At 40.4% G+C, this 23,489-nt stretch overlaps 1 gene segment (V, D, J or C); it reads right to left on the bottom strand.

Annotated features, from left to right (window-relative positions):
- Nucleotides 1-10,092: 10,092 nt before the first annotated feature.
- LOC126060226 (immunoglobulin kappa variable 4-1-like) lies at nt 10,093-10,800 on the bottom strand. The segment is given in 2 exon segments: nt 10,093-10,529; nt 10,752-10,800. Coding segments are annotated over 2 exon segments (486 nt in total).
- Nucleotides 10,801-23,489: the final 12,689 nt, after the last annotated feature.

Raw genomic sequence — 23,489 nt, 5'->3', positions numbered from 1 at the left:
AATTTGTTTCATTTTTTAAAGTAAATTAATGTTTTGAAGATGATGACTTTGGGATTTTATTGTCATAAACAGAAGGAAAAGGACTAGCTTACATGACACTAGAGACAGAAGCACCACACTGTGCCTGCACAGCAAAGACCCAAAAAACTAAGTGAAACATCAATCCTGGAATCTGGAGCATCATATGGAAGAGATCAAGAATTGAGCCAAGCACCAAATGGAATAAGAAACTGACGGAGAATAGAGAGCGAGGAGAAAGTAGAGCGGAGGTCCCCTATCAGCTAAGGCAGCATGGATTCACCATCCTGGACTCCAGTTGACGATCAGCAAACAGGAAGTACAGGAAAGCACCAACACAGAGCTCCCAGTAGGAGACACAGCATCTGGTAACTAGCGATATAAGCTTTCCACTCACCATTCAAACATGAAATCAAAAGTGAGTAAAATTAATTTAGAAGAACCACGATTTTATCTAAATGAAAACTGCTTCAGATATTGTGGGCCCAGTGCTCTGAAAATAAACAAGTTGCATTTGAAATGGATGCTAATATTCTTTACAAAGAGTTACTTGGGTGATGCAAATGCTCACATTCTAGACTACTAAAAGGTGGGCATTTCAAACTAGCAAGAGGCTTCTTGGGGATAAGGCCTAGAGATCTGCTTCTGAAAGGTCATAGCCTTGAAAACCCTATGAGGTGTAGTTCTATTCTGCACACATGGTGTAACCATGAGTCAGAATCAATTTAGCAGCAACTAAAAACAACAGGATCCTGTAACAAATTCGTGTCTTCTGGCTTTTTTCATGTGCTCAATCCCTTGATGTATGGTAAATGTCAACAAACTTTGTCTGCAATTCACACACTCATTATCTTCTGTTTGAAAAACAAGAATTCAATAGTTAATTTTGTGTCAAGCATGCTCTATTATTTTTTATCTTATTACTGTCCAAAAGGTTTACAGTGGAAAAAAAAAAAAAACACTTTTACCAAGCAATAAGAGTCACAAGTTCACATCATACATTAAGTGAAAAACCACTGTAAGGAGAGAATTCAGACTGTTCTCCATTACTTTCATGGCAGAACTGCAGAGTCTCCACTTCCGCCATGTGTTTTCCTTATAACTAAGCTATCATTTTGAACAGGTTCCACTACCTCCAATGAGTGGCAGCCTAGAAGCTTTGGACATAGGCAGGTCAAGGCATAATTGGCTTCTCACCAAATGACTGCAACCAATATTTTACCCATCACCACCTGCGAGTAAGAATAGCTCATCAAAAATTATCAAAATATTAGTGCTTAAGGGATTAAGGTCTCAAGATGAAAAGGAAAAAAGATCAGGAAAAGTGAGGTGGGTTATTTCTAGTCTAAGGTTTAACCTCATGTTAAAGTGAAAGCTCTCTGCAAGACACATGGGTCTCATCACCTAAGTCATGGCAGAAGCCAAAGGGTTAGGAGGGAGAGGTCTTAAAACCATTGTACTCAGTTAAATAACAAAAACACACACACAAAAAAACCCATTTTGGTGGAGTACATTCCGACTTCTAATGGACCTATACAACAACTTAAAATGATGCTTTATTAGAAAATTTAAAAATATGAGTGAAAAAGCAAAACCATAGATACAGTAAAAAGTAAGTGGTTGCAGGCAGCTCCGGAGGAAGAGGGAGGGATGAATAGGTGGAGCACAGGGCATTTTTCAGGCAGAAATGTATGATCCTGTAATGGTCGAGCAATGATTTTATGCATTTGTCAAAACCCACAGGACTGTAGAAGACAAAGAGTGCACCCTAATGTAAATTATGGACATCAGTTAGTACTAATGTTTCACTGTTGGCTCATCACTGGTAACGAATGTACCCTGTGACTGTAAGACGTTAATAAGAGGAGAAACACCACACAGGGGAGAACAGGCGTGTGTGGTAGCTCTCTGCACTTTCTGCACAATTTTTCTGTAAACCTGAAACTGCTCTAAAGAATAAAGTCTTATTATAGACCTATATCCCTCATGAATGTAGATGCAAAAATCCACAACAAACTTGCAGCCAATAGAATTAAATAACATATCAAAAAAATAAGTCACCATGACGAAGTGGGATTCATACCAGGTATGAAAGGACGGTTCAACATTAGAAAAACAATTAATGTAATCCACCACATAAATAAAACAAAAGACAAGCATCACTGTGTTGGCAGCTCTTGTGTGAAGGTGAGAAGAGAAGGCAGAGGGTTACAGAAGCTGGTTGAGTGGACACGGAAAATACAGAGTGGAGAGGAGGAATGTGCTGTCACATTGTTGGGAGAGCAACTAGGGTCACAGAACAACATGTGTATAAGTTTTTGTATGACAAACTGACTAGAATTTTAAACTTTAACATAAAGCACTAGACAAAAAAAAGAAATAAAATTAATAGCATTCTCTTACACATGCACCTACCAACAAGACAATCTAAACATTCTCTTTTTAAAATAGAAATATGCATATATGTTTCCTTATATGTATATAAAGGTGGCGCGAACAGTTATGCACTCAACTACTAGCAGGAAGTTTGGTGGTTCGATCCTACACAGTTGCCCCTCAGAAGACAGGTCTGGAGATCTTCCAAAAGCTCATAGCCTTGAAAGCCCAATGGAGCAGTCCTACTTTGCACACAGTGGGTCACCATGAGTTGGAATCTTCTCAACAGGAGCTAATAACAACCACATATATAAGTATATATGAATATATGTATATATTCATATACATCCACACACACATATACAGATAGACAGAAATAGGTATTCATGCACAAATATTTTTGAGAAATGTTGACATAAACCATGAGGTGGTTTGGCTTTCCTATAACTAAGAAATGTGTTTGTACTAAGGCTGATTTTTCCTGATGGCAAGTAAGGATTCTGCAAATAAGTGGGCTTGAGTTTCAGGGCCATTGAAAGGCCAGGGAAGCAGAAGTGGGGACCAAGAGTCCATCCAAGTGGGGAGTTCAGAGTGAGATCATCCTGCATTAACCTGAAGTCCCATGTAGTCTCCACTTCAGATATGAATGAACCAGATTTAGACTGAATCCAGTGCTTTTCTCATTTTCAGGGAACTCCAGAAAAAGGTGCTCAGGTTTATCTCAGAACAAGAGAGGAAAAGGGAAAGGAAGAGAGAAAAAAAGAAACCTCCCCTAGGAAGTTCTGACTACAGATGAATCCCTCCGGGGATGTGTACCCCACATATGCATGGCCTGATTGGGTGTGACTCTTTGCAAACTTAAACTTGTTTAGCTGGACCTACTAATGTTAGTGCCTCCTAGAAGGTAGCAGACACAGAAATAAAACTTCTCTTGAGGAAGGCATATTCATTCTAGGTTTTAGAAACCCCAGAGATAATTTTTAAGGGCCAATATCACCAAGATGTTAGACATTTCTCGATATCCAAGAAAACAAGACTTTCTGAACATGAACACCTTTCGTAAAGAGCATCACAGAGAGCAGTGATGTCCCCTTAGTTTTCAGATTTTAAAATTGTCACAAATAGAATTTATTTAAAGAAGTGAATAACAAGCAAGAACGTATGTATAGGGAAAAGAGAAATATAACATGTGACATCACACTTTCAAAAATAGAATGTTCAACTTCATTTCTTGAAATTAAATATGTGAAACCAATACCTCAAGGTAATCGGCAGCAGTAAAGGATTCACTGAACTAGAGGATAAAGCAGAAGAAACGATCCATAATACAACATGGAGAAAGAAAAATATGGAAAAAACAGACAAAGCGGATGTAGTAAAAAACAGTGTGATTTCCTTATACTGATCTGAAAGACAAGAGATAGAGTTAATGAGCCTGCACAACATTTGAACAAAGAATGGTCAAGCATTAAACACTATTAGGAAGAGAAATTATTCCATAGACCCAAGTGCTAGAAAATTCCAACCTAAATAAATAAAAATGATTTCAAGCCTACACATACTACAGAGAGCTGCAGAAAACCAAAAACAAAGAGAAAAGCTTAGAATCGGACCGAAAAAAGGGACAGATCACCTTCGGAGGGGCTTGCACAGATCTGATTCTCTCAGTCAAAACCAAACCCAGTGCTGTCAAGTTGATTCTGACTCATAGTGACCCTACAGGACAGAGTAGAACTGCCCCATAGTGTTTCCAAGAAGTGCCTGGCACATTCAAACTGCCGACCCTTTGGTTATCAGCCTTAGCACTTAACCACTACGCCACCACGGTTTCCATTCTCTCAGTAGCAACGACAAAAACAAGAGGTGAGTAGAATGAGATTTTCAAAGAGTAGGAAAAGGTAACTACATATCTAGGATTCTATACACAAAAATATCATTTTAGAATGAAGGCTACATAAGGATATTTTTGGACAAACAAAAACTAAAATTGTTTATTAACATCAGACCATCTCTGTAGATGTGCATTGGCTCATCTTTACCCACAACAACACTAAAATACAGGTAGAATCACTATACACTGTGTTGTTGTTGTTAGGTGCCATCGAGTCGGTTCTGACTCATAGGGACCCTGTGTACCACAGATGGAAACACTGCTTCAACCTGAATGTCCTCAAGGTCATTGTAATGCTTGAACCCATTGTTGCAGCCAAAGTGTCAGTCCATCTCATTGAGGATCTTCCCCTTTTTCACGGACCCTCTACTTTACCAAGCATGATGTCCTTTTCCAGGGACTGATTCCACCTGATAACATGGTCAAAGTATGGGAGATGAAGTCTCACCATGCTTGTTTCTAAGGAGCATTTTGGCTGTACATCTTCCAAGACAGATTTGTTCGTTCTCCTGGAAATCCATGGTATATTCCATACTCTTTGCCAGCAGGATAATTAAAAGGCTTCGATTCCTCTTTGATCTTCTTTACTCATTGTCCAGCTTTAACATGCATGTGAGGTGATTGGAAATACCATGGCTTGAGCCAGGAACGCCTTAGTCCTGAAAGTGATATCTTTGCTTTTTAACACTTGTAAGAGGTCTTTTGCAGCAGATTTGCCCAATTGCAGTAGGTCATTTGAATTCTTGCCGGCTGCTCCTGTAAGCGTTGATTAGGGATCCAAGGAAAATTAATTCCTTGGCAGCTTACAAATTTAAAAATGTAGGCTTTCCTCTTTCTTTTATTTGTATGAGTCATAATTTTACCATTTTCTGAAAAGAAGTGTTTAACCAATGTATCTTGGCTGTCTCTGTACCACTCAGATTCCCATTTCCCTACTTCTTGTTGTTAGCTGCTGTCGAGTTGATTTTAAATTTGAAATTCCAAGCTTCTCCTTTATAACAATTCCCTGACCGAAACCAAGAATGTCACGGCCCCTCCCTTATTACATTACATTCATCTTGTAAAACCTAAACCCTGGGAAAAACTCCACCCTCCACATACCTGCCTCCATGTCCCTAATGTGGCTTGGAAAAAACACATAATTATGCTGATTCTTTCACCGTAAATTTATGCACTCTGCCTCAGGACAGCCCTTAATCCTGCCTTACAAACATACTTCATTTACCTGGTTCATTCAGTCTGCACCCTTTCTCTTTTCTTTTATCTTCAAATTTAACACCTACTTCTCATCCTAGTGGTGGAATGGTTAAGTGCTAGGGCTGTTAATCAAAGGGCTGGGAGTTCGAATCTACCAGTTGCTCCTCAGAAACTCTATGGGGCAGTTCTACTCTGTCCTGTAGGGTTGCTATGAGTTGGAATCGACTCGAAGGCCCTGGGTTTTTTGGTTTTCTAATCCTACCTTTCAGCAAATGACCTCATTTCCAGTTTCTTGGAAGAGCTTTCACTAGCTCCTCTCAGGCATCTTCTGATCCACAGTTGTCTACATCCCCATGCTCTGCCTTCCTTCCTTCCTTCCTTCCTATTACTGTAGATGAGCAGACAGCCCTCCTACCTGAGGCCAGGCCCTCTGCTCCTGTACTGCTGTCCCACCAAGAGCGTCTTAGCATTTCTCACTTTTCTTTTCTGAGTTATCCTTGTTCCCCTCACTTTAGCATCCTTTCCATTAGCATGAAACGTCACTTTGAAAAACTCTCCTGATTTCAAATCTCCCTCCAGTTATGTCCTCGTTCACTCTTCTCCCTTACCTTAAAGCTCATTGAAAGACTTGTATGTGGTCACCAACCTAAACCATCTCTTTTCATAAACCCTAAATCATGCCATCTCTGGCATTGTTTCTACACCAAGGCCATATTTTCCAAATACTCATCCTTCTTTGTTTCCACCTTCACATTCCAATCGCCAGTAATTACCAGTGCATCCTGATTGCATGTTCGATCAATTTCATAGATCAGATTTTGGTAAAAATCTTCTATTTCTTCATCTTTGGCCTTAGTGGTTCGAGGGTAAATTTGAATACTAGTCATATTAGCTGGCCTTACTTGTAGGCGTGTGGGTGTTATTCTATTACTGACAGTGTTGTAATTCAGGATAGATCGTGAAATGTTCTTTCTGATGATGCATGTAATGCCGTAGTAGACCATACAATTTTCTGACTGAAAATGACAAATACCAGTCCACTTCAGCTGAATAATCCCTAAGATATTGATCTTCATGCCTTCTTTTTCATTTTGACAATTTCTTAATTTTCCTGGACTCATACATTGTACATTCCAAGTTTAGTTTATTAATGGTTTCAGGTGTTTCTTCTCATTTTGAGCCACGCCACATTAGCACATGAATGCCCCGAAATCCTGACTCCATGCCCGTCATTAAGGTCAACTCTACTCTAAGGAGGCACCTCTCCCCCAGCCATGTATTGTGTGCTTTCCAACCTGAGAGGCTCCTCTTCTGGCAGTGTAACAGGCACTGTTTTGCTGCTGTTAGTAAGGGTTTCACTGGCTAATTCTTTCAGAAGCAGACCGCCAGGCCCTTCCTCCTAATGTGTCTTAGTCTGGAAGCTCAACTGAAACCTGTCCGCTGTGGTGATCCTACTGGTATTTGTCTATCGGTGGCACAGCTTCCAGCATCACAGCAACATGCAAGCCCTCACACTATGAAAAACTGACAGGTGTGTATTCTGTATCTATTTCCTGAAAATTTTAGTTTTCAGATCTGTAGTACCCCTGCTTTTAGTTTTCTGTGTCTTGCATGCAATGTGAAGTTTATCATTTACATTCTTTTAATAAACTCGCATAGTTCCCATATCAAAAGTGTGAGGAGGACTTTTCTTGTGTGTTATTTTTATTGCATCACATTCATATTCATACCCTAGTTATGCTATTTTCTTGGATGTCAAGAATCTCTGACTTCTTGGTGGCAGTAGTGTTTGAAAAATTATTTGTGAGGTGTCCTGAGTATTTCTGATGGGGATGCCCTCTTCCAGAGCAGCTTCAACTTGTTGCTCCTGTCAGTTGGGCTATCTTAAACTAATTTCATGATTAGAGAGCTCCAGACACACCTACACCATATACACCTACAGTGAAACTCTTTGGAGGTTTGGCTTTCAGACACAACTTCCCAAGGAAATCTTGCTTATTTTTTTGCTTCCGTTTCCACAATAAACCTAGAGACCTTTGATCATTTTCTAGCAGCTGTGGGAAGGATAGATTTAGTTTCTCTGGTTCACAATGACTTTGAGATTAGAGCACCCTCCCTTGGGCCTAGCTCAAAATAGGTTCCCTCAGGACTCCCCACACTTCTGGGCTTGCCTTCCATTTCCCTGGATCTTACATACCCCTAGAATTAAATCTTTAGTGTATGCAGTGACCTTAAACTGTCCGTCAGGGTAAAGGTTCTCCATTTTCATCTCTTTCTTTTATATATTTCTAGAGTTTTATATTACTTCACCAGGATTATAGAAACTAGATTATCATTTAAGAAAATGAACCCATTTCAACTTTTTTTCTCATTTTAAGTAGAAGCTCTCCTTAAGAGAATCTACTGTTTGTAGTTTTAGAACTTCTAAGTTGGTAATAGAGCTTCTCAGTTTTATACTTTGTCTTTTCTAGTCATTGGTTCTCTATTTACATTGGTTACTTTCACAACCCACTGCCCATGTAGTTTGCTTCCACATTGATGGCTGGCTTTCTATAGCCCGCCCAGGCCCAGTCTGGCTGCTCAGATTTTATAAAAGGGGACTATGCAATTTGAGCTGATTTTTATCAGGCTGGTGGACGCAGCAAGATGGTGTTACAGGCTCCTGTCTTCATGCATCTGTTGCTCTGGGTTTCTGGTGAGAAATAAACAGTGACTCAATCCCTTTCCAGAAGAATCTCTGTAGAGCTGAAAAATGATTTTAAGATGTTGTGGGATATGATGGCTGTTTCCAAAACTGACTCAATAATGTGTGACTCAATAATGTGTGACAGGCATACCACTAAAACACGCTTTTAAAATGGCATATGTTAATGTGCTTATCAAAAAGTGTGTGTATATATGTATGTATGGTAATTGTCTTCTCTGCAGGTGCCAGTGGGGACATCATGATAACACAGTCTCCTGTCTCCTTGACTGTGTCTCCAGGAGAAACGGTCACCATCAGTGCAAGTCCAGCCAGAATATTAGTAGCATCTTAGCCTGGTACCAGCAGAAACCAGCACAGGCTCCTAAGCTGCTTATCTCCTTGGCATCCAACTGGGCATCTAAGACATCTGACTGGTTAAGTGGCAGTAGGTCTGACAGTCCTCATTCTCACCATGAACAGTCTCTAGGTTGAGGACGAGGCAGGTTATTGCTGTTAGCAACATAATGGCTACCCTAGCACAGTGCTTCAGCCCCAAACACAAGCCTTCTCCCAGGGCTGGAGGCCTGTGAGTCTTCACTGCACCTGTTGCTTCCTGCCCTCACAGTCCGGAACATGTACACTTCCTCTATCTGCCCCAGAAACCTCATCTCCTAGACATGGAGTTTTCTCTCCAAAGTGATCCTCCTATGCAGACAGGCCTATATTTTCAGATGAGAAATGAAATAAAAGCTACAAGCTAACCAGGCCTGTCCACTTGTCCCAGGTAGAGACCCTTTTGGTTTGATGTTCCTTCTGTCCCTGATTGTGTAGCATCTCTGGATCATCCTCGGGTGCCTGTCGTTTCAGGTTCCAGTGGGCAGATCCTGCTCAGTAGGGGCCAGAATCTCTCCTGTCTCCCAGGAGAGAAGGTCTCCGTTAGCTGCAGGGCCAGTCGGAGTCTCGTCTACACTGACTGGAAACACTACTTGGGCTGGCGTGAGCATGGATCTGAGCAGGGGCCGAGGCGCCTCGTTTAGCATACTTCCTCATTTAGCATACATGTTGCTGCCATGTTGAACAGGTTTCAGCTGCACTTTCAGACACTAATACACACTAGAAAGAAATGCCTGGTGATCTACATCTGAAAAATCAGCCAGTGAAAACCCTGTGGATCAAAACAGAGGTCTCACTGTTCATGGAGTTGTTATGAGTTAGGGACCAATAGGTTGTCAATTAACAATAACGAAGAGCCATGATTTCCTTTCATCACTAAATTAAACTTGGGTGCCCAGGGGATAAATTTAAAGTGGAATTGACAACTAAGGAAAAAAGAATGTGGGAAAGGTATCAAGTATTTCTGGAGTGATAGGGTTAATGAATTAGAGGCTGGCCTTTGAAAGAATGAGAGCCACTGAAAGACATGGACAGAGGAGAAAAGGGCAGTAAAATGGGAGCTTAGAGCAGGAAATCACCTTCATTGACATTGACCAGGAAGGTTTGGCTGGAAAACAGAATCCATGGAAGGAAATGTAAGAGAGAAACAGTAGCTTCTCGGAGGGAGATTTTAAAAATGAAGGGCCCAGTTTTAACATCGGTTTAGGTCCAGAGTTATGAGGGGTGATTGAAGAGAAAGGAAAAAGTTAAGAATATCTAGGAAATAAAATGGGAATATTCCAGAGTCAAGAAGGCACAGGGAAGAGAAAACTGATCTTTCAGGGTGTAAAACACACTGGACCCTTCCCCAGATCAGTCATGTGATCTATCCATGTGAACTGTGCAGGTTCCTGTGATATGAAAATGCTTAACAAAGTAAACAAGACAATTTTACAGCATGTTTCTTTTATAATTTACCACAAAAGGGGATCCAGGAGAAGCCACATCTCTTAATTTTCTCCTGGAGCCTGCAAATACTCCAAGGAATTAGTCAGGAGATGCAGCCTTGGGGGCAGAGAGAGGAAGTGTGCATGTCCAGGGCTGAGCAGAAAGGTAGCGGCTGGTACAGTGAAGACTCACTGGCCTGTAGCCCTCGGGAGAAGGTTTGTGCCTGAGACTGAAGCACTGTGGGTAGTGTATTATAATGCTGCAGACAATAATAAACTTCGGCTTCATCAGCCTGGAAGTTGCTGATGGTGAGAGTGAAGTCTGTCCCAGACCCACTGCCACTGAACCGGTCAGGGACCCTAGATGCCAGGTTCGATGCATCGTAGATGAGTGGCTTAGGAGCCTGTCCTGGTTTCTGCTGGTACCAGGTTACGTAGTTGCTCACACTCTGACTGGCCTTGCAGTTGATGGTGACCCTTTCTCCTGGAGACACAGCCAGAGTAGCTGGAGACTGGGTCATCACAATGTCTCCACTGGCACCTGCAATCAGAGTGGACAATTTTCATGCATACAAATATACACACACTTATTTGTACACAGTTTAAAATAACATTTATACCACAGCCTCTAGTGATATTACATATCAGCACATAATTTTTTCCATTTTGGAAATAGCTATTATTTCCCACTACATCTTAAAGTCATTTTTCAGCTCTACAAAGATACTGCTCTAGAGGCATTGAAGCACTTTTAGTTTCTCACCAGAGGCCCAGAGCAACAGGGACATGCGGACCAGAGTCTGTGGCACCATCTTGCTGCCCCTGCCTGCCTGACGCAGATCAGCTCCCATAGCAAAGGCCCTGTTTATAGTATCTGAGCAGCCAGCCTGGTGTTGGAGGGGCCTATGCAAAGCAGTCAGTGAATTGAAAGCAAATTACATGGACCACGGATTGTGACACCATCCAACATAAATCAAGAGCTAAAAAATCACAGAAATGATAATTGTATGACTAGAAAAGACACAGAAGTGTATTTAGAAGTTCTAATATCAACTTTAAACCTCTTGTAGTCCAGTGGATTGCAACTCAGGACAACCCCATGTGTTACACAGTAGAGCTGCCCCATAGGGTTTTCTTACCTGTATTCTTTATAGAAGCAGACCGACAGGCTTTTCTTCCAGGGTGCCACTGGGTGTGTTCAAACTACCAACCTTTAGGTTAGCAGCCCATCACAACTGCTTGAAGCACCCAAGGTCTGATGAATAGCTTTAGTTTTAACTTAAAAAAAAAGTTTTAATTGGGTATTGGTTCCATAAATAATGGACTAGTTTCCTCAAATCAACAGTTTTTAGAAATGATAAAAAATGCTGAAAAATAAGTAACAAAGGAAAGGGAAGAATATAGGAAATTTTTGCCTCAATGTTTGATAAAAATTTATAGCTAGAAAATGTCTGAGCTCGAAAGCTACTTGTGTCCTGAAGGATACCTAAGAGACACTGCAAGCACTTGAGATTGAATTCCAGGGCTATGAAAGGGCCAGAGAAATGGAAGACAGCCCCAGAATTCACCTGTGTGGAAAGTCCTCAGGGAGCCTATATTGAGCTAGGTCTCAGGAGGGTTCAGATTACAAAGGCTATGGGAACCAAAGAGAAAGTGGAACCTATCATGTCCACAATGGCTAGGACCTGAGAAGAGGGCTCTAGATTCATTGGGAAAATGGACAGGAAAAACAAACAGGATTTCCTTGTAAAGCTGGGTTGAATGCTACCTCTTCACGGAGTTTCATTCCAGGTGTGCACGGCCTCAGTGTGCCTGGAGCAGCTCAGCCTTGAAGACGAGACTCCATCTGTTTTACTTTGGACATATTATAAGGAGGGACCAGTTCCTGGAGACGGACATCATGCTTCATTAAGTAGAGGGTCAGCGAAAAAGAGAAAGAGCTTCAAAGAAATGGATTGACACAGTGGCTACAACATTGGGCTCAAACATAGCAAAGACTTTGAGGATGGCTCAGGGCCATGGAGTGTTTCATTCTGTAGTGTATGAAGTCGCTATCACCTTTAACTGATTTGACAGCACATGACAAAAACCACAACATGAGTACAAATATGAAACAATAGAAATAACAGAGAAAAAAGAAGTTCTGCTCATACTTCAGATTTTGGGCATTACACGAGGTTATTTAAAGAAATAAATGACAAAGTTGACATTGTATGCAAGGTACAGAAAAGCAAAAAGGAGACACTTCAGTCTGGAAAGGAACCAACTGAATTTCTAGAAAGTAGAAGCAGAATTACCAAAATTTTAAACTCAGTAGAAGAGACTTCCACTTGTAGGCTAGATGGAATAACAAGGACAAGATTCACCCTCACCCATGAAACAGCCAAAACATAATTAATTATAAATTATGTTTAATGGTTAACTCACTGAACTCCTTGTCCATCAACACTGGCCTCAAAAAAAAAACAAAAACCTGGCGAACTACTTCTGAAAAATCATTCACTGAAAACCGTACAGATCACAGTGCTACTCTGACATACATGGGGCCACCATAGGTCAGAATCAAATCAATAGTGAATGGTTTTTAATCTTACAGAAGGAGATTGCCCAGCCTTTCTTCCAAGGCCCCACTGGTGGATTCAAACTGCTAATCTTTTGGTTAGTAATCCACATCACTAGGTAAATCTTAGTTTTGGGCAGAGAATCCTCGATAATATGTGGCCATTACTGCCATATTCAAAAAGTAAGTCAGAAGGGAGCATCCTACATTATTTTCTACTGTAACCCTGTGCTCTAAGACTTCACCATCATTCTCCCTGGCTCTTGGCATAAATGCTCCCTTGCCAAACCCCACCGTGGGCTCGGCCCTGCTGACCTGAACCTCATAAATGAAGCCTTTGCTGGGGAGTGGAACCTGAGCAACATCACACAAGAGAGAACCTGCAGGATGGTGACACCATCCAGGTCCTCAGGCTCCTGCTCTACTCTGTTCCAGGTGAGAAAATGTTAGCAAACCTAGAGTCGGAGCTTTCTCTGCAGAGTAATCCTTCCACGGAGAGCTACGATTTTAAAATGAGATGAAATAAATGCTACAGTAACTCAGGCCTGTCCACCTATCACAGGTAGGCTATTTTGGCTTGACTGGTTCTTCTATCCCTGATTGCACAGCATCTCAGCCTCATCCCCGTGTGCACACAGTGCCGTGTTGAGTGGTCCATGGTAATGTAGTCATAAGGCTGGGCCACACTGCAAAGTTATCAAGGAACAATGTGTTCTAAGTATGTGCCTGGGACAGAGAACCAACAAGAGTCCCCGCACACACACTACTGACCAACTAGGTGGTCAGGAGAGCCTTTCTCCTGCAATGTCCCTCTGACACCTTTTGTTGGCTGGAATTTTGTTGAGGATTTTTGCATCTATGTTCATGAATGATATTGACCTGTAATTTCTTTTTTTTGGTTTCTATGCCTGGCTTTGGTATGCCTGGCTTTGGTATCAGGGTATGCTGGCTTCCTATAATGAGTTTGGGAGTATTCCTTCCTTTTTATGCTCTGAAATTCCTTTAGTAGTACTGGTGTTAACTCTTCTCTGAATGTTTGGTAAAATTCTCCCGGGAAGCCTTCCGGATCAGGGTTTTTTTTTTCCCTTGGAAGTTTTGTTCACTTACATCATTAATCTCTTATTTTTTTATGGGTTTATTTATTTTTTTCTAACTAAGCTTAGAGTTATTTTAGATAAGCAGCATATTTCTAGAAATTTGTCCATTTCCTCTAGTTTTTCAAATTTGTCAGAGTACAATTTTTCATAGTATTCTGTTATGATCGTTTTCATTTCAGTGGGGTCTGTTATGATATTGCCCATCTCACTCAGGTTATTTGCTTGCACTCCTGTTTTTCTTTTTTTACTTTGGCCAATGATTTGTCAGTTTTGTTGATCTTTTCTTTTTTTTTTTTTTTCAAATAAGCACCTTTGGTTTTGTTGAATCTTTCAATTGTTTTTCTACTTCATTTATTTCTGCTCTAATCTTTATTATTTCCTTTTTTCAGGTGCTCCAGAGCTCTTTTTACTGCTCTCTATTCGTTCAAATTGTAGGGTTAATATTTTGGTTAGCGCCCTTTGTTCTCTTTGGACATGTGCATTTACTGTTATAAATTGACCTCTAAGCACTGCTTTTGCTGTGTTCCAAAAGTTCTCGTAGGATGTCTTTTCTTTCTTATTTGATTCTACGAATTTCTTTATTCTGTCATTGATTTCATCTATAACCTAGTAGTCTGGTTCTTTTTTTTTTCCTTTTTACTAGTACTTTAGATGAAGGTTTACAGAAGAAACTAGTGTCTCATTAAACAGTGCACTATGACATTGGTTAACAATGTCACGATATCAACACTCTCCCTTCTCAAACTTGGGTTCCCTATTATTGGCTTTCTTGTTCCCATTTGTTAAAAAGACTGTCTTTCCCCCATTTAACTGTTTTGGGGCCTTTGTCAAATATCAACTGCTCAAATGTGGATGGATTTATTTCCGGATTCTCAATTCTGTTCCATTGGTCCATGTATCTGTTGTTGTAACAGTAGCAGGCTGTTTTGACTACTCTGACAGTATAATAGGTTCTAAAAGCATGTAAATAAGGCCTCCCACTTTGTCCTTCTTTTTCAATAATGCCTTATTTATCCGGGGCCTCTTTCCCTTCCATATGAAATTGGTGATTTGTTTCCCCATCTCATTAAAGAATGTCCTTGGGATTTGGATCGGAATTGCACTAAATGTATGGATCTCTTTTGGTAGAATAGACATTTTTATAATGTTAAGTCTTCCTATCCACGAGCAAGGTATTTTCTTCCACTCGTGTAAGTCTCTTTTGGTTTCTTGTAGAAGTGTATTGTAGTTTTCTTTGTATAAGTCTTTTACATCTCTGGTAAGATTTATTCCTAAATATTTTATCTTCTTCGAGGCTACTATAAACAGCATTAATTTGGTGATTTCCTCTTCGATGTTCTTTTTCTCGGTATAGAGGAATCCAACTGATTTTTGTATGTTTATCTTGTATCCCGATACTCTGCTGAACTCTTCTCTTAGTTTCAGTAGTTTTCTGGAGGATTCCTTAGGGCTTTATGTGTATTAGATCACATCATCTGCAAATAGTGATACTTTACTTCTTCCTTGCCAATCTGGATGCCCTTTATTTCTTTATCTAGCCTGTTTGCTCTGGCTAGGACTTCCAGCACAATGCTGAATTAGAGCGGTGATAAAAGGCATCCTTGTCTGGTTCCCAATCTCAATGGGAATGTTTTCAGGCTCTCTCCATTTAGGGTGATGTTGGCTATTGGCTTTGTATAAATGCCCTTTTTTATGTTGAGGAATTTTCCTTCTATTCCTATTTTGCTGAGAGTTTTTCTCATGAATGAGTGTTGAACTTTGTCAAATGCCTCTTCTGCATCAATTGATAAAATCATGTGATTCTTGTCTATTGTTTTTTTTTTTTATGTGGTGGATTACGTTAATTGTTTTTCTAATGTTGAACCATCCCTGCACACCTGATATGAATCCCATTTGGTCTTGGTGAATTCTTTTTGTGATATGTTCTTGAATTGTATTGGCTGAATTTTGCTGAGGATTTTTGCATCTATTTTCATGAGGGATATAGGTCTATAATTAGACTTTATTCTTTAGAGCTGTTTCAGGTTTACAGAAAAATTGTGCAGAAAGTGCAGAGAGCTATCACACGCACCTGTTCTCCCCTGTGTGGTGTTTCTCCTCTTCTTAACATCTTACAGTCACAGGGTACATTCATTACCAGTGATGAGCCAATAGTGATACATTAGTACTAGCTGATGTCCTTAATTCACATTAGGGTGCAGTCTTTGTCTTCTACAGTCCTGTGGGTTTTGACAAATGCATAAAATCATGGCTCGACCATTACAGGATCATACATTCCTGCCTGAAAAATGCCCTGTTCTCTACCTATTCATCCCTCCCTCTTCCTCCTGAGCTGCCTGCAACCACTTACTTTTTACTGTCTCTATAGTTTTGCCTTTTCCCTCATTTTTTTTTAAATTTTCTAATAAAGCATCATTTTAAATTGTATAGGTCCATTAGGAGTCAGAATGTACTCCACCAAAATGTTTATTTTTTATTTTTTATTTAACTGACTACAATGGTTTTAAGACCTCTCCCTCCCAGCCCCTTGGCTTCCGCCATGACTTAGGTGATGAGACCCATGTGTCTTGCCGAGAGCTTTCACTTTAACATGAGGTTAAACCTTAGACTAGAAATAACCCACCTCACTTTTCCTGATCTTTTTTCCTTGTCATCTTGGGACCTTAATCCCTTAAGCACTAATATTTTGATAATTTTTGATGAGCTACTCTTACTTGCAGGTGGTGATGGGTAAAATATTGGTTGCAGTCATTTGGTTTGCAGCCAATTATGCCTTGGCCTGCCTATGTCCAAAGCTGCCAGGCTGCCACTCACTGGAAGTAGTGGAACCTGTTCAAAATGATAGCTTAGTTATAAGGAAAATACATGAGGGAAGTGCAGACTCTGCAGTTCTGCCGTGAAAGTAACGGAGAATAGTCTGTATTCTCTTGTTACAGTGGTTTTTCACTTAATGAGGATGTGAACTTGTGTCACTTTTTTATTGGTGGGTAACAGTGTTTTTTTTTTTTTTCTACCTTTGGACAGTAATGAAATAAAACGTAATAGAGCATGCTTGACACAAAATTAACTATTGAATTCTTGTTTTTCAAACAGAAGATAATGAATGTGTGAATGGCAGACCATGTTTACTGACATTTTCCATACACCAAGGGATTGACCATATGAAAAAAGCCAGAAGACACAAATTTGTTAAAGGATCCTGTTGTTTTTAGTTGCTGCTAAATTGATTCTGACTCACGGTTACACCAGATGTGCAGAATAGAACTGCACTCCATAGGGTTTTCAAGGCTGTGACCTTTCCGAAGCAGATCTCTAGGCCTTATCTCCAAGAAGTCTCTTGCTAGTTTGAAATGCCCACCTTTTAGTAGTCTACAATGGATCCATTTGCATCACTCAAGTAACCCGTTGTAAAGAATATCAGCATCCATTTCAAATGCAACTTGTTTATTTTCAGAGCACTGGGCCCACAATATCTGAAGCAGTTTTCATTTAGATAAAATGGTAGTGCTTCTAAATTAATTTTTCTCATTTTTGATTTCATGTTTGAATCATGAGTGGGAAAGCCTATATTGCTAGTTACTAGATGCTCTGTCGCCTACTGGGAGCTCTGTGTTGCTGCTTTCCTGTACTTCCTGTTTGCTGATCTCCAACTGGAGTCCAGGATGGTGAATCCATGCTGCCTTAGCTGATAAGAGAACGCCGCTCTAATTTCTCCTTGCTCTCTATTCTCTGTCAGTTTCTTATTCCATCTGGTGCTTGGCTCAATTCCTGATCTCTTCCTGTGATGCTACACGTTCCAGGATTGATGGTTCTCTATTTCACTTAGTTTTTCGGGTCTTTGCTGTGGAGGCACAGTGTGGTGCTTCTGTCTCTAGTGCCATGTAAGCTCCTCCTTTTTGTTCTGTTTATGACAATAAAATCCCAAAGTCATCATCTTCAAAACATTATTTATTTTAAAAAATGAAACAAAGTACCGTTTCTAAGTAGAAAATTACAGGAGTTGGAGGACCAACACAACCATTGTAAAAACTACAAAACCAAAAGGAATAAAATGCAAAAATGTTATTTTAGTGATATCAGAGGCTGTAGAAAAAACGAGAACTGGATCACCTAAGGTTTCAAAGGGAAAAAAAAAATTTATAGCTGTGAAGATATTCATGTGACTTTTTGTTCCTTTTTAGAATTTTCCAAAAATATGCGTGGACAGAATTCTGACCTTTCCCAGACAGAGAAACACTACTGGGAGAGAATCCACAGGCCAACAGTAGACCTCTGTTATGTGCCCTTCATGACTCCATTTTTTGCAGTCCACCACAGTCTTAAAATTCTTACTTTTGGAATGAAAAACTTTTCTGTCATTTTGTATCCTTCTAGTATTTGATTGATAAAATTCTATGTTCTATATCTTTCAGTCTATGTTTTGTTTTCTTTTTTTAAAAAACACAACTTTTAAAATTCTAAGAACTCCTTATTTTTCTCTACAGGAAGCAACTGGGGAAATTTGAAGACGGATGGAATTAGGATCTTGTGTCTTTGAAAAATTTATAAAAGGCTTTTTGGAGACTCAATAACCAACATCTTCACAAATCCTTCTCAGCCACACTCCCCTGAAGACAGCTAATATAGAATGATATTTCAACGACCTTAATTCAAGGGGAAGTGTAAGTGGTAAAATGAGAAGCAGGGGGTTGGGAGAGTGGGACAAGACTAATTTCTAAATATCATCCTGATAAAATATACAAAGAAGCCTACTAAACCTCCACATGTATTCAACTTGTGTTGCTACAGTCTGTGTCAACTGTCTGCCTTTCATGCTGACTAAATTTAACCGACAAATGTACACAGGTGGGAGACTTAGGATGAGCTCTCAGTCGGCTCTCCTGGCATCAGGTCTAGTTTCTCAGGAACATCTGGACCTCCTCCATCATCCCTGCTGGCTCTGCCATGTTAAGACTAGTCCACCTGATGGGCCACAACGGAGCAGCCTTTTGAGGTGTAGCAGAGTCACTCATGGTGCAGAGTCCTCAGAGGCAACAAATTCCCCTGAGGTCTCCAGCATCTTCCTCTTAGCAGACTCAGAGAACCTACCTGCTGGGCTGACTCCCCGCACAGGCCACTCATTTGGGCAGCTGGTCTACCCCAAGCAGAGAAGTTTTTGTGCAAGGTTGCTCCACTGTGGGAGGATATTTTGTAGCTTGCGTGCAGTAATAAACTGCAACATCCTCAGCCTCCACCCTGCTGAATTTCAGAGTGAAATCTGTCCCTGATCCACTGCCACTGAACTTCTCTGGGACCCCTAAGAATTGGTTAGAAACCAGAGAGATCAGGAGCTGTGGAGCCTGGCCTGGCTTCTGCTGGTACCAGTACAAATAGGTTTGCCCATTACTATGTAGGAGGCTCTGACTCTACTTGCAGGAGACAGTGGCTAGCTCTCCAAGAGTGACCGGAAGAGTGAGTGGGGTCTCAGTCATCATAATATCCTTGCTGAATGCTAAAATGACAAGAGAGAAGAGCAAGGTTATGTACCAATACTAAGAACCATTTTCAAGATTTCCTTCTGCTATTTATTTCGGGCTAAATTCTGTGTGTGCAATAAAAAAACAAACAAACAAACAAACAAACTCTGATACTACCAGACATAAAAGAAGCTCTTTCTTTGTGAAGCCATTGCATTCGAGTTGATTCCGACTCATAGTGGCCCTATAGGACAGAGTAGAACTGTCCCATAGCATTTCCAAGGAGCACCTGGTTCATTTGAACTGGTGTCCTTCTGGATAGCAGCTGAACTCTAAACCACTGTGCCACGGGGATTTCACTATGAGTTGGAATTGACTCGATGGCAGTGGGCTTGGCTTGATTTTTGGTTTTCTTTGTGAAAATCTTCACCAGGGAGTAGGTCCCTCTTACTCTTGTGTTCTCCTCAGTTTCACTGATCTAAACACCACATACCTCTCAGAGTGGGTGTGACATACTCATCTAACTTGAGAACAGAATACACACAGGAACCTGAGGTGCCCCCAGAGCTCACCCTCCCCACCTCCTGCTCCTTTCCCATCCCCCGCTCTGTCCTCACCAGGGATCCAGAGCATTAACAGCCCCAAGAGCTGAGCAGGAAACCTCATTTTGAAGTTGAAGGAATAAATCCTGATAAGTAAAAGCAGATTAGAGCTGACTTTTTATATCAGACTTTGCCAGGTAAGGTCCTCCCTGGGAAACAACATGCAAATCCCTTGGTGGGTGCAGCAGTGTGGAGAGAACCAAGGGGAAGGTGGGCCTCTCCGGTGAGCAAATAACAAAGTGTCTTCTGTGTTTGGAGGAAAATCAACAGAGGTAAAGTTGGTTCTGCCTGCAGTAGTGGTCTCTTTGGATTGGAAAAGGATGTATTCATGTCAATGACACAATGTACATGGCTCTGACACTGTAAGAAACCATCAGAGACCCTGATGATGTATAGATGATTGTCCAGGGTTGGCCTCTGGGACCCTGAATGACCATCCTGCATGGTTATCTCTCAGCTAATCTATAAAAGGAAGCAACTCCCACACTCACTGTGCTGATCCACAGGGTGTCTGTAAATAATGAGATGGCCTTCGGGTCATTCAAGGTTGTCTGGTGTCTGCTGATACCAGGTTAATTGTTTAAGAATGTTTGAATCAAATGCTACAAACTCTTTTTCTCTGGGACACAGTGAATGAAACTCCTAAAGAGCCCTCAAGTCAAAAGAGCTTGAAAGGGAAGAAAAAAAATCTCTTAGACATAGACTGCTGATAGGCCAGTTTAAGGCAAGGGGAAAAGAGGAAAACAATTTTATACCTCAGGTAGTGAATATGATATTCCTGGTAACCATTTGTTAAAATTGATGAATGTCCTATCTTATTACTCTCTCTTTCGTTATACATATATATAAAGCTGTTGTTGTTACATGCTGGCGAGTTGGTTCTGATTCATGGAAACCCTGTGTACAGCACAACAATACACAGTTCAGCCTGCACCAGGCCTAGAATCATTGTTATGTTTTAGCCCATTGTTGCAGCCACTGTGTCAATCCATCTTATTCCTCTTTTTCGATGGTCCTCTACTACACTAATTATGAAGTCCTTCTCTAGGGACTGGTTCCTCCTGATGACATGTACAAAGTACATGAGACGAAGCCTCCCCATTTTGGCTTCTAAAAAGAATTCAGGCTCTACCTCTCGCAAGACAGACTTGTCTGTTCTTCTGGAAACCTGTGACATGTTCAGTATCTTTCACCACAGCGTAATTCAAAGGCATCAATTTTTCTTTGGTCTTCCTTAGTCATTGCCCAGCTTTCACATGAAAATGAGGCAGATGAAAATGCCATGGTTTGGGTCACGTGGACTGTAGTCCTCAAAGTGACATGTTTGCTTTTGAACACTTTAAAGCATTCTTTTGTAGGTGATTTGCCCAATGCTATAAATTGTTTGATTCCTGGCTGCTTCTTCCATGAGTGTTGTTTATGGACTCAAGTAAAATGAAATCCTTCACAATGTCAATCTTTTATCCGTTTTTCACGGTGATGCTTATTGGTCAATTTGTGAGGATTTTTGTTGTCTTTATGTTGAAGTGTAATCAAAACTGAAGGCTGCAGTCTTTAATCTTCATCAGTGAGTGCTTCATGTCTTCTCTTTCAACAAGCATGGCTATGTCATCTAAATATTGCAGGTTGTTACCAATCCTGATGCTGCATTCTTCTTCACATAGTCCAACTTTTCAAATTATTTCTTCATCATTAAAAAAAAAAAATCATCATACAGATTGAAAAAGTTTGGGGGATAGATACTAACCTGAATTGAGCCTTTTCTGATTTAAACCATGCAGTATATCCTTGCTCTGTTTGAAAGACTGTCTCTTGGTCTATGTACAGTTTTCTCATGAGCACAATTAAGAGTTCTTAAATTCCATTTTGAATTGTTGGTTGATTTCTTAATATGCTGAACTAAAATATCTAGAAAATAAAAAATATTGTAAAAAATATTTCTTGCTCAGAAAATGGCCTTGAAATGTCCTTATGTTACCTACTACCCAGAGCCATCACAATATTCCTAATTCTAAAGAATCACCGTCTCTTGTATGTTATGAAACCATACTCAGCCTTGGACAACAAAACTGACCAGCAGTCAATGATGGCCACTCCACACTGGACACAAATAACAAAAGCTGGGGAAAGAATATTAAAAATAACCTTCATGTGTTCCAGGTGGGGGGCAACAGACCTCTCTAATTCTCTCATCTTGATCATACTCAGATGAAGGAGGAAACTTATACAGGTAGGTTCTACAGTAGATTATCTCTGTTGTCAGATACTGGGAGTTTGGTGTGCACTGAACTGAGAGCTAGAGTGTGATTTGTAGGATTTAGGAAGACAATTGTGGAGGTGGAACTGTCTGAGTCAGTTACCCTAGTGTCAGTGTTTATGGGGTGGAGAGTGTGAAACTCTCACACATTCTGTAGGCTTTGTTCTGTAGACTTTGTTACCCAAATAGCCCAAAACCAAACAGATTTACACAGGAGATCATTTCCCCAAGTGGACCCAAATGGAGGTTTTTTCTGGAAAAAGGTGAGAGTTTTTCTTTGTGTAGGAATTGAGATCAAGCCCCCAGCAGAGGGAAGTTTCCACATGCAGGTGACCTTGAGTGGATTCCTAGGCTCTGAGGTACCTGTGATTACAGCTGATTGCCCTCTATAAATAACTGCCAATTATCACCCACTTTTTTAGGGGATACATTCGTGGATAAATATTCTAACTGCAGGGAGGTCAGGACAGCTCTGTGAAAGTGTTTATCTTCTCAGTTTAGATGTTCTCTCTAACGTCTGTGAAAAGAGGGAATGTTAACGTGTCTGATTTTCTGGTGGCTCAAGACCCTATTCTCCATCTTCCTAATCTGAGTCTGTTTCCAAATGTCTGAATTATTTTTCCTTCTTTTCTCTTTGAATAAATGGAAAAATCCTACAGAGACACACAACTGAGGCTTAAGATATGTGGCCGAAACATGTGCTAGCTCTTTCTGCTGATCCCAAGCTCACCGCGAAGGGGACTTTAATTCCATTGAGTATCTGAGCATTCTCTGCCTTGAAAGTTATTTAATTCATCTGAGATCCCCTCTCAAAACTCACCCTTGATGAAAGGGGCCTCTATCTTCAACAGATGGCGTTCTTAGAAGTCACAACTTGCCTGAAAGTTTGGGGGGGGGTGTGTCTATTTGTCCGACGTTGTAAGAAAGTCTCCTTCACCTGACAGATGGAGATTGCAGGACCCAAGAAAACTTTGGGGGACAAAAGGGAATTCTAGTCTTTTTATTTTATTGCTGAAGCTGCCTTTGCCATGAGGATTTGTATGGATTTGCTAAAATAACAAAGAAAAATGTTATTTTTGAAATAGCTTTATTTGGATATTGTAGTTTGCCTGCAGAATAATGGAGAGTAAAGACTGAGAGTTCTCCAATTCCATGAATATTCTTCCATATTAAACAGTTTCAAGAATTTTAAAAACTGATTATATGAATTTTAATAAGAAAATATTAAGACCCTCTGGAAAAATCAAACACCAAATTAAATCACTTAAAATGATCTCTGAAATCAGTTGCTTCTGCCTTAACCGCTTTGTCTCATCAACTGTTAGCCAAAATTGAAAACTGTGAGCAAGAGTCAAGGGCTCAATGAATTATTTAGTAACCGTTCTTTGTCTTATAGTAATGCCGTCTCTTCATTAGCAAGTAGAAACAGTGACTTTCTGCTTTAAAGATGGCAGCATTCTCTTAAGAGAAAACTTAAGACCGATTTTGATCTTCTTGATCAGAAGCCAAGTATAACCCAAAATTACTGC

This window comes from Elephas maximus, chromosome 17 (assembly GCF_024166365.1).
Source record: "Elephas maximus indicus isolate mEleMax1 chromosome 17, mEleMax1 primary haplotype, whole genome shotgun sequence".
Lineage (NCBI taxonomy): Eukaryota > Metazoa > Chordata > Mammalia > Proboscidea > Elephantidae > Elephas > Elephas maximus.
The sequence above is the reverse complement of the archived record's forward strand: the minus strand, read 5'-3'. Positions and strand labels throughout refer to the sequence as shown.